The 15,486-nt window shown below is 42.8% G+C and overlaps 1 protein-coding gene across 2 annotated transcripts in view; it reads right to left on the bottom strand.

Annotated features, from left to right (window-relative positions):
• LOC113174753 (neprilysin) overlaps window positions 1-8,259 on the bottom strand; it is a 28,099-nt gene extending 19,840 nt beyond the window's left edge. The window contains exons 1-4 of one of the 2 annotated variants that reach the window (XM_026378887.1): window positions 7,767-8,259; window positions 4,735-4,911; window positions 3,368-3,403; window positions 1,735-1,896 (exon numbers count right to left, since the gene is read on the bottom strand). In XM_026378887.1, coding sequence (XP_026234672.1) covers window positions 1,735-1,896; window positions 3,368-3,403; window positions 4,735-4,911; window positions 7,767-7,809 — 418 coding nt within the window. In that variant the 5' untranslated portion in view covers window positions 7,810-8,259. Of the gene's footprint in view, window positions 1-1,734; window positions 1,897-3,367; window positions 3,404-4,734; window positions 4,912-5,373; window positions 5,551-7,766 lie in introns of those variants that run through there. The other variant, XM_026378879.1, reaches the window with a different exon arrangement.
• Window positions 8,260-15,486: the final 7,227 nt, after the last annotated feature.

Raw genomic sequence — 15,486 nt, 5'->3', positions numbered from 1 at the left:
AAGGCAGCAAGTACCAGTGTAAGACTTGTTAAGTATAGTAAAGTGAAAAAGATGCCACTCACTCACACAGAGATGAGCTATGTACAGTTAAAAAAAAAACAACTTAAAATGCTTAAAAATGCTGAGCAATGTTTGTTTTCCCTTTCCTCCCCTGTGTGTGGTTTTTATAGGTGTTTAAACTGCCACAAAGAAGAGAGGGCGAATAGAGCACGACAGGAGTGAATGAATAAAAAAGAAGTTTATGTGGACTATTTTTTATGCAAAGTCTCAGTGGTGTCAAATTATTATTATTATTATTTTAATCTAGGCATTAATTTTGAGTCATACAAGCAAATCAATGAGCGAGAATATGAGCCAGAATGTCAGTGACGCACTTTTATAATTACGCTGCTCCGAATGAATAAAGATGCACTTTCACCATTACAGACCCCCCTCTGAGCAAAAGCTCTAAACAAATTCTGGCTGCATTAAAAGCAATCTCTAAACCCTAATGAATGTTATATTGATCTGTAAAAGTGTTTATTGAGGAATAAAAAGAAAGAAAGCGAGGACGCTAAGAAGCTGTCAACAAGAGGAGAACAAGATTCAAAGTACAAAGCACAAAAGGGAAAACGTCAGAACGGTGTCAGAAGAGCTCCCTCTGCCCTGTCACACGCTGATGTGCTCGGTACTTTTGTTGTGAAAGGCCATGCACAGTCAGGTCTGTCCTTATGAAGACGGATCTGCATCTCCTCTATGGACAGCACAAGGCAAGAGCATTGCAAAAGGAATAAAAGCCACAAGATGCAACACTGCATGTGTTTTTCCATGGAAATTGGACTGATAAAGTGCTCGAGGCTGGTGCAAATTATTTGAGTCCACAAGGGAGCACTTTAAACCCTGTTTTTTCCTCCCCACTAAGGATCAATCTTTCTCACCTCTGTGAATCACTCTGTTCCCCCTGCAGCCAGTCTGCACTGTCTTTATTATAGTGGAAGGTACGGGTATATAAATTGTAAATTTATGGTAGGCGAAGAGCTTCGGCTGTCCGTGGAAGGTCCGCACACCGTAAAAGATTTAGCACCTGCTGTTCAGGACTCGACTGGCCTTCTCACAGAAATCTTGAGGTGAAGTATGATCCTTCAGACACACACATACAGATCCACGAGCACACACACACATCTGCGGTGTAAGCTGACCCTCTGCGTATCAGCCACGCAACAGGGAGACGCTAACGAGGCGGCAAAGCTTGCTATAAGCTGCACCTGAGAGGGACGCGTGCAAAACTCGCAAGGAGGGTTTTTCTCTCGCCGCCATGTGTTGACGTCTTTGAGCACAGTCTGAACGCAATGTCCACACGCGCGCACACGGATAACGCCAGCTCTGTTGACAAACTCTCAGCTCACATGGCAGGCAGCAGAGACGCCAAACTTCCATGGCATCTGTGATATCTATAGAGCTGTAGTCCCTGAAGTACAGTCCTCTTTAGCTCATGCTCTGAAGCAACTGAAGCAAGCTGTTCTCAGCCCTCTCACAAAGCAAGTGGACTAGAAAAGGCTCACTATTCGATGGTGCATTACAGCTCTTGTCATTCACTAAAGACAGTATTATAATTCTAATGAATAGGCACCATATTTTTCACACCCCTCAGTCACCGCCCCCCCCCCACGTCTGTGTTGGCCTTTCTGTCCTTGGATCTTTGTTTGTGAGTGTAGGTGTGTGTCTTTATTGTGTTTGTGCATGCAGGTCTCTGACCTTTGAGGATGACCTCCAGTTCATCTCGTAAGATGTCAAAGGTGCTGTATCTAGAGCTGGTCTCTGGGATGATGTTCTTTTTTAGCCAGCCTCCACAGGCGTACTGGTAGAAGTTGTCACAGGGGTCCACACTAGCGTCCATGTTCTCAATCAGACGAGACGCTGCAGGAACAAAAAAAGGAAACAAGCTTCGAGAACTGAAAATACTTCGCTGGCTGGAATGTACTGCAGGATATAAGGTATGATGGGAAATTTACCATGATGGATGATAATGATGAAACGTCTTACACAAACTTGTGAATTGCCCTTTAACTACATGTTTTGCTGAATGCACTGTCTGCTTAACGAGTATATATTAGAAGAAACATTTAAAGTGGCTATAAGACTTAGCTTGAAGGTAACTGCACCAACCTATCAGCACTGAGCCTTAGTAGCTTTCCAGGTGCTACCAAACTCCATTTTCATATCGCTAACGTTGTGTCTTGCTCGTCTTATCTGTACCAGAAGCATAGCGCTGCGTCATGCTGCCTATTTCTTGGCCAAGGCCAGTCTTCTAATCACTTTGAGGTTGCCAGATAACCCGTGCAGACTGCAGGAAGCCACAGCACGTGGCCAAAAAGTAATCCCGCATGTAACCCCCGTGAAACCACAAAGTGTCCGTTTTACGCTGTGTTTTCATATGGATTACACAAACATGACATAATGTGCTAACTAATGAGCTTCAGCTCCGCCGTTCCACTGATCCATTCTGTTAGAGGTTTCCCCCAGGTTCCCGTCTTTATGCTAAGCTAAGATAACTAGATGCTGGGTTGCTGGCTGAAATCTTAAGGCAGAATTGATCCTCCTTATCTAACTCACAGGAAAGCAAACTATTCCTTTAAGCCGTGGACCCCTGCCGAAGTGTCTCATGCTCTTCTAGTAGTGAGAAAATCTCATACTGTATACCAAATGCAATAACATTTAAACAAATCCAACGTGCCGTTCATACATACTGTGTGAAAAACTTAATATGCATTCATTTGCAGAAGGAAAGCAGCACAGTGGCAGCAAATGGGTTCAGTTCAGCACCAGTACTGGAAACTTTCCTGAGCTGCAATTAAATTACATGAGGCTGCAGAGGGATCTCTTGTGACAAGGCTGTCTGTCAAAACTGACTGAATTGGGACGTTGGTTCCCCAAGAATGCATCAGGAATGAATTGGCATCTGTTCCTAGAAACTAGAGGTAGTTTTAAATCTTTAATTTTTTTTAAGAAGCATAAAATGTTCTCATGTGATGCACTTTCAGAATAAGGTCATGACATATAATGTTATATTTAAGGGAGAAACAAGGTTTATTTGCATAAATGATTAACTAAAGAACTTTTGAGGCCGCTGGTCAGCTGGTCAATCAACTACAGACGATCTGGGAAATCAACCTTTTGCAGCATCTTTCTGCTGATGGGACAGTTTGTGATTGTAGAAGATCACTAACATATTCACAGCTGAAGTGGCCATTTTCTCTAGGCGTGAAATCCTCAGCTCATATCTTTATTTTCCCAACCCGTCCTCCTCTGAGAGAATTCAAAGCCTTCAGAGTGAGAAAATAAAGAGAATGCCCGAACAAACAAACAAACAAACAAACACTATACTTACCTGACTGCGTGCAATCAGCTGTGGTGCAGATTTCATCTAAGAGAAAATGCAGAAAACACATCATGGCTCAGAGGGATTTTCATCAGTCATTATGTCACATCCTCATTCTCTGCCCTTTCATCTCCTCGTCATCCTTCTCGTACATGTATCGACAAACTACTTTGAAGTGGTGCTTTCGCTCTGTCAGGAACAATTAAGGCCCTCTTAGTCAAACTAGAATCTGACGTGAACCAACATAGTAGAAAACTCCAAAAAAGACCTTAAATCCACTACAGTACATCAAGCGTGAACGCACGTGATGTGCACACAGGTGAGTGCGCTCACAGGTGCAAACATAGGCAGAATCACTGGAGTTCCTCATTTCCCTGACATGGCAGCTTACATATTTATCAAGCACAGATTTGCAAAAGGTAATAATGGCTCAACGAGCACCTACATGCCCACTCAACCTGCTGGGTGTGTACGGCTGAACCCGATCCTCTGCCAGGAGCTTTTCTTTTCCGTCTTTGTTGAATTTTCCACCATTAGTCTGCAGAGCTCGTAATTGTCATTATTCATTCAATAGTAACAGACGGTTTTTCATCCATCACAGTGATCGGCTGTCCTTGGACTTAATTAAACTGCTCATCATGTTATCAGGCTGTGATGTTCAATAAATATTTAACAAATCCGATTTCTACTGTAAGCGCCGGTCGGGCCACGGATGATTAGAAAACTTGATGTTTGATACTTATGCTGCGCTGATGATCTGAAGCAGGTTCAGGTGGCATGGCAAGAAAGTGACAGAGGCTGTGTTTGTTCTGTTTCACTGTGGTTGTACTTTTTTATGATCAATAGAGGACATTTATAGCTAAATATACATGACAGAATGTGTACAAATGTGAAATACCACGTTTTCAGCTGCACTGTGTCATAACTAAGGCTGAGAACACAAACTCAATAAAGGACCTCTGCGCACTTCAGTCCTCTTTCTGGCTCAGTGGTCGTACTTTCACACTACACCCTCAAAGCACGCAGCTCCATTTATCTTCTATTCACTTGGACAAAATGCTGCTCGTCGTCAGGGTTCCTTCATGCTTAACATTAACCCTGAACTCAGCTGAAAGTGATGTAGTAATTACACAGTTTAGTTTCAGGAGGCAGTTCTTTTCACGTTCTGAGAGGTTCACTTAAGACAGAAACACGGAGGAATGTCCTCAACGCTCAGCAGCTGTCCAAACTATTTTTTAATTAAATGACACATGTGCTTTGCTCGCAGTGGTTTTTGTCAGGTTTCATGAGCCCGCTGAGGATTTATTCAACAGTCCCTCCAGGACCTCACTCAAGGCTTCACATGTTTTTCATTTCTGCTGAGTTGCAGCACTCACCGGTCTTCTGTGTGGCAAAGAGGATGATGAGGGCGACGATGATGATGAAGAGCAAAGAGACAATGGTAATGAGGCCGATCTCCAGTGAGGTCCAACGGGGCTTTTTAGCCGACTTGGGGGGGTTGGTCTCTGTCATTCTTAGGTCTCCTCCTTCAGCTGCCGGCTGTATCAACTCACCTGAAATATTCATACAATCTATTAATCACCATTTATCAAGCGGGTACTGGTGGTTTCAGCTTCTTAGAAGTGAGGATGAGCTGTCGTTTTCAGTCCTTTAAAAAAGCACAATCTAAAAAAGCTTTTGTGAATTTGACATTTGGCCACAAATAGTGTGAGTTTTGAAAACATATTTGTCAAAATGGTAATATTAATAATGAATTTGAAGTCACTCAGCATCCTGCTGGTTGCAGCTGTCGGTACTGTGTGTTAGGATTTTGGCATTTCCAATCAAAAAAAGTCCATTTTGACATTCATTCAGCAAATATTCTCTTTAAGTCTCCAGGTTTTTTTAGACACGAGCTGAAGATTAAAAATACAACTGGTGAGTGGGAAAGGAAAAACACATTGCAGTGATAGGAAAACAGTTAGTTTTTTTAAAGCAGCCTTGGAACAAAAGGTGAGAACAATGGAAGTCCTTACCCTCTGGTGGCAATACACTCCAGAAAAGAAGAAGAAACAGAAGAAGAAAGAAACACAGAACAACAGACACCTGCTTCCACTGCTCCTCACTGTTCAGTGTGATGGGGCCAAGTGAGAACTTTATAAAGTTCATGCAACAAGCAGTTAAGCCTTTCTCTGATGGCAATTAATCCTTAATCCCCTCACCGATGCCACACTCCCGTGTTCCCGAGCGCACGCTCGCCCAGAGACATGCTCTCACACACACTTTAACAAGCTGGTGTCATGAGGCGCCTGTGCAGATGGGTGGGTCCCCGTGCGTGCAGGCTGAGATGAGAGCGCCGCACGCCTTGAGGACAGAGTCTCTTGGCTTCCTTTGAACGAGCAGACACGACGGCTGCGCGCACACGCGTGCACATGAGCACGCACACGATGTCAAATCCCCCTGTCATTCCTCCTAATGACAAAACAATAGTGAAAGGTAAAGTGAGCACCCGACACACTGGTCATTATCCAGCCTGGTAATTGGTCGTTACTGTCCACACCAACCACAACTCTCTGCAGGCTCCACAGCAGCTCTGCAGCACTCATGACTTCACTGTGGGGTCATAGGATTTTCTTTGGGAGAGTTTCATTTTACTAAAGTCAGAAACTGAAAATATGGAAGGAAAAAGAGTGATTGAAGACCTAAAAACAGCAGATGAGACAGAAGAATTACACAAGTTGATACTTTACTCAGCAGTTCCCGTCAACCTCTGTGCAAATGAAGTGAGGCCACAAACTTTGCTGTTTTTTGTTTTTTTGGTGTTCGTTTGTTTGTTTGGTTTTTAAATCTGCAAGCAAACACATCACCGTGACAGCAGTCCCACAGCTCTAATAAAACCATGTGTGCACAGAGAGAACGCGTTGGAGAGAGGCAGCACATTATATTCATTCGCTCTAATCCTGACACATCGCATGCCAGGAAACGGGACGCCTGCGACATTTATTTAAAAAATAAAAGCAAAGGGGACATAAAGACAGAGAAGGAATGTGCAAAAATGAACGTCCTAAATCATCTTTAAGTGACTCCCCCTTTGTCAGTGTGCTGAGGCATGTTAGGTTTGACTCTGGAGCAGCACTTACTGTACGTCCCTCTCATGCACATTTGGCTGTTTCTGTACACGGCTCAGCACAAACTGAAACATTTAGAGATTAAGGAACCTGTTAACATGATGACATATGCATGGCACTGATGCATCTAGAGCTCGTTTTCTCTGTGAGGGAGGAAGGCTGTGTTACTTCTGTGATTTTGTAAGATGGGCTGACACTTCTCCTGCTGCAGTCACTGTGTGTTTTTTGTTTTTTTTGTCTTTAACTTTTGATAATGTGGCTCTGATGTTTTCCCCGGGTACGTTTAGGAAGCAACACACTGTCATGTCTGTGTTTTTTAAGATAATGGTTCATGAAAGGAATACCAAAAGTCTTAACGCCGCCTTTGTCTTTTCCTCCGCTCGCCTGTCTGTCATGATATATATAAAACATTAACAGTCTTGTGAGACCTCACAAACTCCTTCAAAATTAAACCCATCATTCACCGAGACACCTGAAAACACCCATGTGTCTGCACACACACGCGCACCCAAACACACACAAGTCGATGCCAGACTACTTGTCATTATCAGTCACTGTTTTTTACAACCTACATCCATATAAGCATGAACGTGTCATGGACCTGAGTTCAAAGAAGTACAAGGATGTGGCCTAGTTTGACTTAAAATAGCAGCTTCTCTGGGATATGATTTTCATCTGTGGGCCTAGTAGCTGCACACTGAACATTGCAATTACTTCCAATTTTTTTTTTTTTGGAGAGGTGCTGAAATGAAGTCCACCTCTTAAATGGCTTTCCCAGTGTTTCTTTATCGCTGTATTAATAGAAGAGGATAAATAACTTTGTAAAGGGACACAGCACCGAACTTCAAACCTCACCACTGCTCATGCGTCTCAGATCCAGTTGAGCCAAAACCCCAAAGTAAGCTTAAGGTGTCCCTAGCTGGTGTAGTGTGGCAGAAGATGGGAGTGTTGTGTGATAGGATGAAATGCATGCCTGGTGTTCAAACTCTGCTGATAAAAATATTCATCTGCTGCACACGCGCTGAAGCGCAGCCCAGCAAGAAGCGGCTAAATGCGTCCGAGCTCCCCCTCTCCTGTTGCACGTCGGGAACTCCAAAGGGGTGCAGGTTGGTGGGTGGGGGGGGTGGGGGGTCTGGCACAATCAACTGGTGCACGCTGCCCCGTGTCGCCGAGCCGGCACACGCGCGCAGCGCACGCAGAAATAAAGTACGCGCGTGCGCGCACACACGCACAAACTAACCCATACACACACTGGCAGAAAGGTGATATGTGGCACAGCCGGCGTTACGAGAGCGACTTACCAGATGTGTCGGGGAATTTTCGGTCGATGATATATATGGGCATCACATCCAGTGATCAAACAGCCATTAAATCCACAAAGGGAGCGCGAAGTGCTGATCGATCCGCACCAGACGATCTCTCTCCGTTCACCCTGGATTTCAACAAGGCAGAAAGCGATCTCGCCTCTCTTCTCCTTCTTCTTCTCCTTCTTCTTCTTCCTTTGGCTTTTTTTTTTTAATCTAGGAGTGCACAAACACACGCACAGACCCCTCTCTACAACTACTGTACTGTACCCCACATCCACCCGGAGAGGATCGCTGGATTCAAATGATACATCAGACTCTTGCGCTGCGCAAGTGGTCAAGTGTGTTCTCCACAGTGGGGGGATCCCATATTTATGCAGACTGTGACATATAGTGAGGCGGTGAAGTAGCCTTCTGAAGTTCCCTGTCGTTGCCTCCTCCGTCGGGCGGCGTTTAGAAGTGACCCTGTCAGCGGCACCTAAATAGCTGCAGGGCGCAGGTCCAGGTGAACAGTGAGATGAGGTGATGCGCTGCGCTTACGCACGGGGCGTTCAATTGCATTTGGTGGTTGAACTGTGTGTGTGTGTGTGTGTGTGTGTGTGTGTCAAATCGTTGTGTCGTACAGATATAGGCACTTTGGAGACTGCACTGAATAAGTGAATAGTAACATTTTAACAGAACTATAACTAGAGGATCAGTTGGTTCTTCGCAAAATAACATTTAGAATTAATGTCTGTTTAAAAAGTGTCTGCATAGCTGATGTCATGGTGTTTACAGTCCAGTCCTAATTTTGATGTATTAGGGGAAATATATCATTTAAAAAAATCAACTCAATCTCCTGATAAACACTCTCGGTGTGGACTAAATCACGTGGATGGATGCTGGATCCAACACTGTCAGTGCAGAGCTGCATATCTTCATGTCAATACATGTGGAATACAAGCAATAAAAATAGTTGAGCATGACTCTTTTTTTTTTTTCCCCACCTTACATCTCCATACCAACATAGCCTGGGTTGGGCACAACAGTATACAGACGTAGTAACTACTCAATACATGTGTGAGAGTGGAAATTCACTAAGCCTGCTTATGGTAATGGTGTTGTTTTAGTCAACATTTAGACATTTGATTATCTTCCGTATGTACGTTTGGTCATATCTGGCCTCCATAAAAAAACACCCTGTACTTTGATTCATTCCCTCGGTGCTGATAGTGCGTAGCCGCACGTGGCCCCTGCCCTCTTCAAGGGTGGACACCAAAGTTCACCGCGGGGTCACTTCTGTATAACCAATTAACTCTGCAAACACTGTGGGACGTTGGGTCTGAAAGCGAAAGTTAGCATTCAAGTGAGATGAAGTCAAGCAGAATACATCACTGAGGAGAAAAAACGAAATGACCTCGTTTGGGTGGAAGGAAGGGAGGAGATAAGTTGATGTCGCTGTGTTTGCTGATGGGCGTTTATATATTTAACAGGGATGTGTTGAGAGTTTCTCAGGAGCAGAAGCTAACACATAATACAACTATTTTCCAGTGTTACATTTATTAATAAATAAAAAAAACATAGCTCTCTGGTAAACACTGCAAACTGTGTTTACGTTTTCACTTTCACATCTGTGATTATCAGAGCACTTCTATCTGACGCTTTTCTTACTTTAAAACCCGCCGTGATTGGGAAACTCCACCGCTTTCGCACTATCTTCAACTCTGTGTGCACTCTTATTATAGCGCTGTTTCCAATTATGTACTCCACACTTAAAGGATAAATACCTACTTTAGTGTCACATCCTACCATCCACGTTTCATTGGCTTCTGATGACGAACAGCACGCTCCCGCTCTGAGGAATCTCCATCTGTGTTTGTATCTCTCGAATATCTGTGAAGCTGAACTGACAGCACTTTTCACAGAAGCTGCCTGTCAATGCATCTGAAAGATGTTCACATTTGCCTGCAGTGCAATCTCTGTGATCATATTTTCCTTCATTTTGTTGCCGTGCGCTTCAAATAAAATCCCCTTTGCCCCTTCTCTGTTGGCCATTTGAGCTCTGTGCGCCGTCGGTAAACCCAGCATGTTATGGACTCCTGGAGAGTATTGGATTTTAATTGCGCTGTGCCCACTGTGACACAGGTATTAAACAAGGTTTTTGTTGCAAAAAATAGACGCACGTGTGCAAAACACAGACATACGGTAGTTAGGGACACGCACCGTGCATCATTCTCGAGATACCTGTCAGTGAAATCAACCAGAGCCATTACAAACCCCAAAACACACACAGAGTAGCAATTAGACCCAAACACGGACTCCATGACTTGTGGAAGACGTGATTTTACTTCAGAGTCATTCATATGTAAAAAAAAAAACATGATATCTTTACACTGAAATATGATTCACTGTCAGAGTTCTGTGTAACATTAACATCACCTTCCCAAACATGAATAATGTGTTCCAGAGAAGCACACACCATGACTAAAACTTGTACATTTAGTCCACATACAGTATGACTGTGAATCACGGTCACTGCAGAACCACATGGCTCGTCAGCATTTCAACCTATTTTTAATGGGACGCCAAAATCATTTGATGTCTTGAGAGGAGGCGAGATACGGCGGCTCTTTGGCTCGGATCAAGGTCACTCAGATAGGTTGTTCTATCAGCGGCCCCCCCCCCCCTTCAGGAACTGTCAGGGGAGTAACTCTCCTATCAGCAACAGACGGGCTGTCCAGTTCTGCTCAAAGTCTGCTGTCGGCGCACATAAACACACACACACTCGCATACGACCTAGCACCAAAGTCCAAAACCACACACGCGTACCCACACAGAGAAGCACTCGCATATACTACACACACATTAATACCCTCACTGCTGTCACTCAGTGAGAGAGACTTGCAGAGTGATGTTTGTGCCGCACATGAGGCAGCAAAGAACAGGAACAGGGTGGACAGAAAAACATGACAGAAAGAGGAAAACAGTTCAAAACTTACCCAATATTTTCCAGACTAGTTCAGCGTTTTTTTCATGAGTAATTGGAACAAGAACTCCTCTATTGCAATTCTTTACTGGTATTGCTTTGCAGTCCTTCCAGCGAGTTGTATGACTTAGTATGAAATACAGCATGTGTAATACATTAGGTAGCAGTGTCTACCCACACACACAGACCACTTAGCTTTTGCATCATTCCCTGATAATTTCCACTAACTTAAACCTCATCAGATTAGATGTATACCAACCAGTACACTGAACAGTTTACCTTGCGGAGACCGGCTTGTCTTCACGTGGGAGCTCACATACACGCTTTTCGTCCCCAACAACATGATTAACACATGTCCACACATGTCACAAATCTAATATTTTTCTGATATCTGTTATTTGTGCATTTTTGTTTTGACATCCTCAAGGTTTTTCCAACATCACGTGCACAAGACACGCGTTTGCCTCGATTTTAATGCGAACAGCATTGGCCTGCGTCATTGCCTTTATGGTTAACAGCTTTGCAGCCTCTATGCACAAGGAGTCACAGTTCAGGAGACATCTCCCGTTACTGTCCTCTCCAGCTGCTTGCACTTGCTTTGCCATTGTGGGGAAATCTGCTAATGTGGAAAGGAATGAAAGGTGACAGAGCTTTCCGCATAGACATGAACATATTTCTTTGGTATCCCTCATGAAAAGGGAAGAGGCCACAATTTGCTCTGAAATTACTTTGAAAATGCCAAAAGTAATACAGGCAAAAAAAAAAAAAAAAAACGAAAAGAAAAGAAATGCAAATCAGATGTTGCTTTTATATTCATCTGAATATTTTAAATAATAAAAACTAATGAAAACAGTCTGGGCAGAATGAACGGTACACTTAAACTGAGATTTTCTTGCACAGCCTTTAGAGGGAATCACTGCAGCTCTGAGTGACATTTCTGCACTTGCCAGTGGGTAGGCTGGCTGCATGTTTCTGCGCCCTCCAGAGATGTTGAATGGGATGCAGATCAGGGCTCCTAGAAGGCCGCATCAGAGCAGTCCAGTATAGTTCTAGGCCATTTGTTCGTGTTTGTTTGTGTGTCCTGATCCATTATTATGACCTGAGACTGAGACAGAGCTTGCTGACACTGAGCAGTACGTTTTGCTGACGGACACCCTGCACCAGACGCAGCAGACCAGCGGGCCTCGTTAGTGCATTATAGTAGGTATGGGTGTTTCTTTTCTTTGAAAGATTCAATTTTTTATCAGTGAACATAGAGCTGATGTGACTTGCTGATGTGAAGTTCCAGCTTTGTCTCATCTGTCCAAAGGACACTCTGTCAGAAGCACTGTGGCGTGTCAGTATGCATTTTAGCAAATTCCACTCTGTCTTTTTTTTGTTTTGTTCTTTTTCTTTCAACGTTGGAGTCCTCCGTGGAGCCCACTGACGCTCAAAAGGCAAGTGATGGTTCAATCAGGCATTGATGTAGCACAACCTTAAACTTAAGTCTCTATCTGTTTGGAGCTCATCCTTCACTCATGCTCATCTCTTCTTGTGGCTGCATTCAGGGAGGTTGGCCACACTCCCATGAACCTTCTTAAACGTCTCAATAATATTTGCAACTTTAGTCACAGGAACATCAAACTGATTTTACCTTTAACAGGCCAGTCTATCATTTTTTTTCTGATTTCTTAAGACAACTTTCCCCTTTCTCCACTCCGTGTTCGGTGTGATGTACACGATGACACCAAACAGCAGAGTGCCTAGTTTTCTCCATTTAAAAAGATTGAATGACTGGGTCATTCTCTAAGGCATTTTCATATTTGTATTATATAAAATAAATGTTTATGTCTTTTATTTCTTTACATTTCTATTATTTCAGAGAACATTGTTGGTTGTTCTTAGCTAATGGATACCCATAAATATGTCCACATCTGCAGATCCTAAAATTGATGTCCTATTTATTTTTATAGGTTTATTTAAAACCACACTAATGGATGTTTTTATATTAACAATGAATCAAATGAGTTTGTGTAATGTGAAAGAGGTGAAGTGAAATGAGATTTATCACCCACTCAAAATTAGCATCTTTTAGTTCTGTGGCCATTAGCGGCTTGGTTCACTCTCAGCGCTCGCTAACCATTGTGATTTAACAACAAGTATTGGCTAACCACCTGTTTTCTATGCTGACACAAGACTAAAAATACATTTTAAAACTATTTCAAAAACAAAACCTGCAGTTCAGTCAGGGTAGGTACTTTCTTTCTCACACAAGATGCCCTCAATAACCTCAAGTCTTTCTATTGTGCATCTGCACACTTGCCCGACTAAGGTCTGCGTCAGCCACTTGTTCCTCATTCTGTAGATATCCTCTGAATATATTTACCATCTAAAACCCCAAGTCCATAAAAGTTGTGACACTGTGTAATGTCTATAATAAAAAAAAAATGCAGTGATTTGCTAATTAAATTAATCCATTAAAATGACTAAAAACTTATTTAGTTATTTTGACGTTGAAGGCAGCAGCATATGTTTAGTTGGGACAGGGCCATGTTTACCACAGTGGAGCATCCCTGCTTCTTTAGCCAACAGTCTGTAAACGCCTGGGAACTGAGGAAATATGGGTTTGGGAGATTTACGAGTCATTACGTTGTGTTTCTATGTAGATTTTACACAGCGTCCCACCTTTTTTGGAACTGTGGTTGTATTTTTCCATTGTTCTATGACAGATCATTCACTGTCCTTACCCAGGCTTAGCTTTGAGCCATACTTCCTTGTTTCAAGTCTGCTTGTTTTCTTACCTGTCTGTTTTGGACCTGCTTTCTGGGTTTTTGGATTTTTCTTTGGTCTGTTCCCTTTGGACTTCGGCTCAGACTGCATGCCTTTCATCAACCTCGGCGTGTTTCTTGACTTTGCCTATCATTATGCCTGCTTGCTTTTGGTTGACTGGACTTTTTGCAAGTCTGTTTGCTTCTGGTTTATAGGAAACTGTTAATTTTGTCTGCCGCAATTGTTTGTCTCCTCTTGAGTCCCAGCGTCCCATTGTCTCTCTCTAAATCTGACAAATAGGTGTTTCACAGTGATGTGAAAGACAAATAAATAAACCTGAGGTACCCGCTTTAATGTACACCACCATTATTATGAAGCACTATACAATAAGTAGCGTTCTGTCATCTGATGCTATCAAAGGGTTTATATGACAAATGCCTCTACGATCCACTGTGACAAGAAGATGCAACAGAACAGCTGACACAATGACAGACAGATCAACATTTGTAAAAATGTAACATAAAGTAAGGCTCATGTTGCTTTCAGTCAGTATTGCTCTCTAAAGTAGAAAGTACTGTGTATTCCAGTCGGACTGTCAGCAGTCCACCATCTAAATATTCCCCTAGACGTTCAGTAAAGAAATATCAGTGTATTGTCATCGCACAATTTGGATCCTGATTCAAGCTAAACACAGAAAGCTTTGACTGGGTGCAGAAAAATAATTTAATATTATAATCTCATGTTAGACAAGAACAACACATAAGTATCAGAGACAATAACAACTATATCTCTACATTAAGTGTAGGATAAAATAAATCTGTAAATATTAATTTAAAAACTAAAAGCACATTGATAATTGTTAATAACAAACAGTTAAACAAAAAGAAGCAGTTAGAGAGTCAGTAAATAGTTAACCTGCATATTAAGTGATGAATTGAACTAGTTTAATATTCAAAAATAAAGCTTTGTCAGTTAAATACTTAGTACTTGATAGCAACTCAAGCTGTGCAGCACTGAGACCCATACTCATCTCTTCTCAATTAGTATCATCAGTGTTGTTTTGCTCAAGCCCCCTTCTTTAGTAACTCAGGTTCTTGTATCTACAAACTGGCTCCATTCAAATAAACTAGAGGGCTGTACTGATTCAGTCTAAATACTAACTTTTTGATGCCGCTCTATGTTTGGTGGCGCTCAGTGGTACTTTCAAAAAGGGAACAGAGCACACAGCTACCAATCAAAACCACTAATCAAGCCTGATGATTATTGCTAGGAATGGGCTGAAAGCAGCTTCGTGCTGCCAGTTCTTACCAAGAATGATCAATTTTCTTCTTAAACCCATAATTTTAAAGACACAATAATCACATATAAATCCTGTATAGAGTGACTGTAACTTGTTTTTTCTTTGGGATGAGAAGCCCCTGAAGAGCCAGGCTTGTAACTCACAAACTCTTTGTCAAACCATTTCAACACGTCGACCCTCAGTCCTCAGCTGCTGCTAATGCTGCTGCTGCTGCTGCTGTTACTTTCCTTGCAGATAGGTGGCACAGGTTCAAATGAAATGTCACATCTGAGCTGCAGCTCTGAAATGAATACTGGCTAATGGAAAGCGGCCAGGTGCTTCACATCAGTGACAGTGTGTGTCCTTCTTTACTGCACATCTACCACACATGCCCTCGTCTATCCACAAACCCCTCACACACTGGCAGCTGGAGGTGAAGCAGGTCAAGTTGATTGCTGCTGCATTACCTTTGATCTCCGGCTTGGTGTGGTAATTTGTCCTGGATCCAGTTCTTCCCAGTAATCACACTTTGATACAGAATGTGTTGTTTCCTGTACTTTGGGTGCTGCGCTGAAGAACTTGTCAGTTTACTTGTGTGTAGCTGTTCCCAAAATCTGCCTCTGCCAAGCTTGCTGTGAATCCCGAAACCTTCACAATACCTCTCCTGCTCTCAATTGTGTCCCACAGGACGCTTTAAAAGACTAAAGGTGCATTATTTCACACGC

This window comes from Anabas testudineus, chromosome 13 (genome assembly GCF_900324465.2).
Source record: "Anabas testudineus chromosome 13, fAnaTes1.2, whole genome shotgun sequence".
NCBI lineage: Eukaryota > Metazoa > Chordata > Actinopteri > Anabantiformes > Anabantidae > Anabas > Anabas testudineus.
Note: the sequence above shows the minus strand (reverse complement) of the source record. Positions and strands in the feature narration are given on the sequence as shown.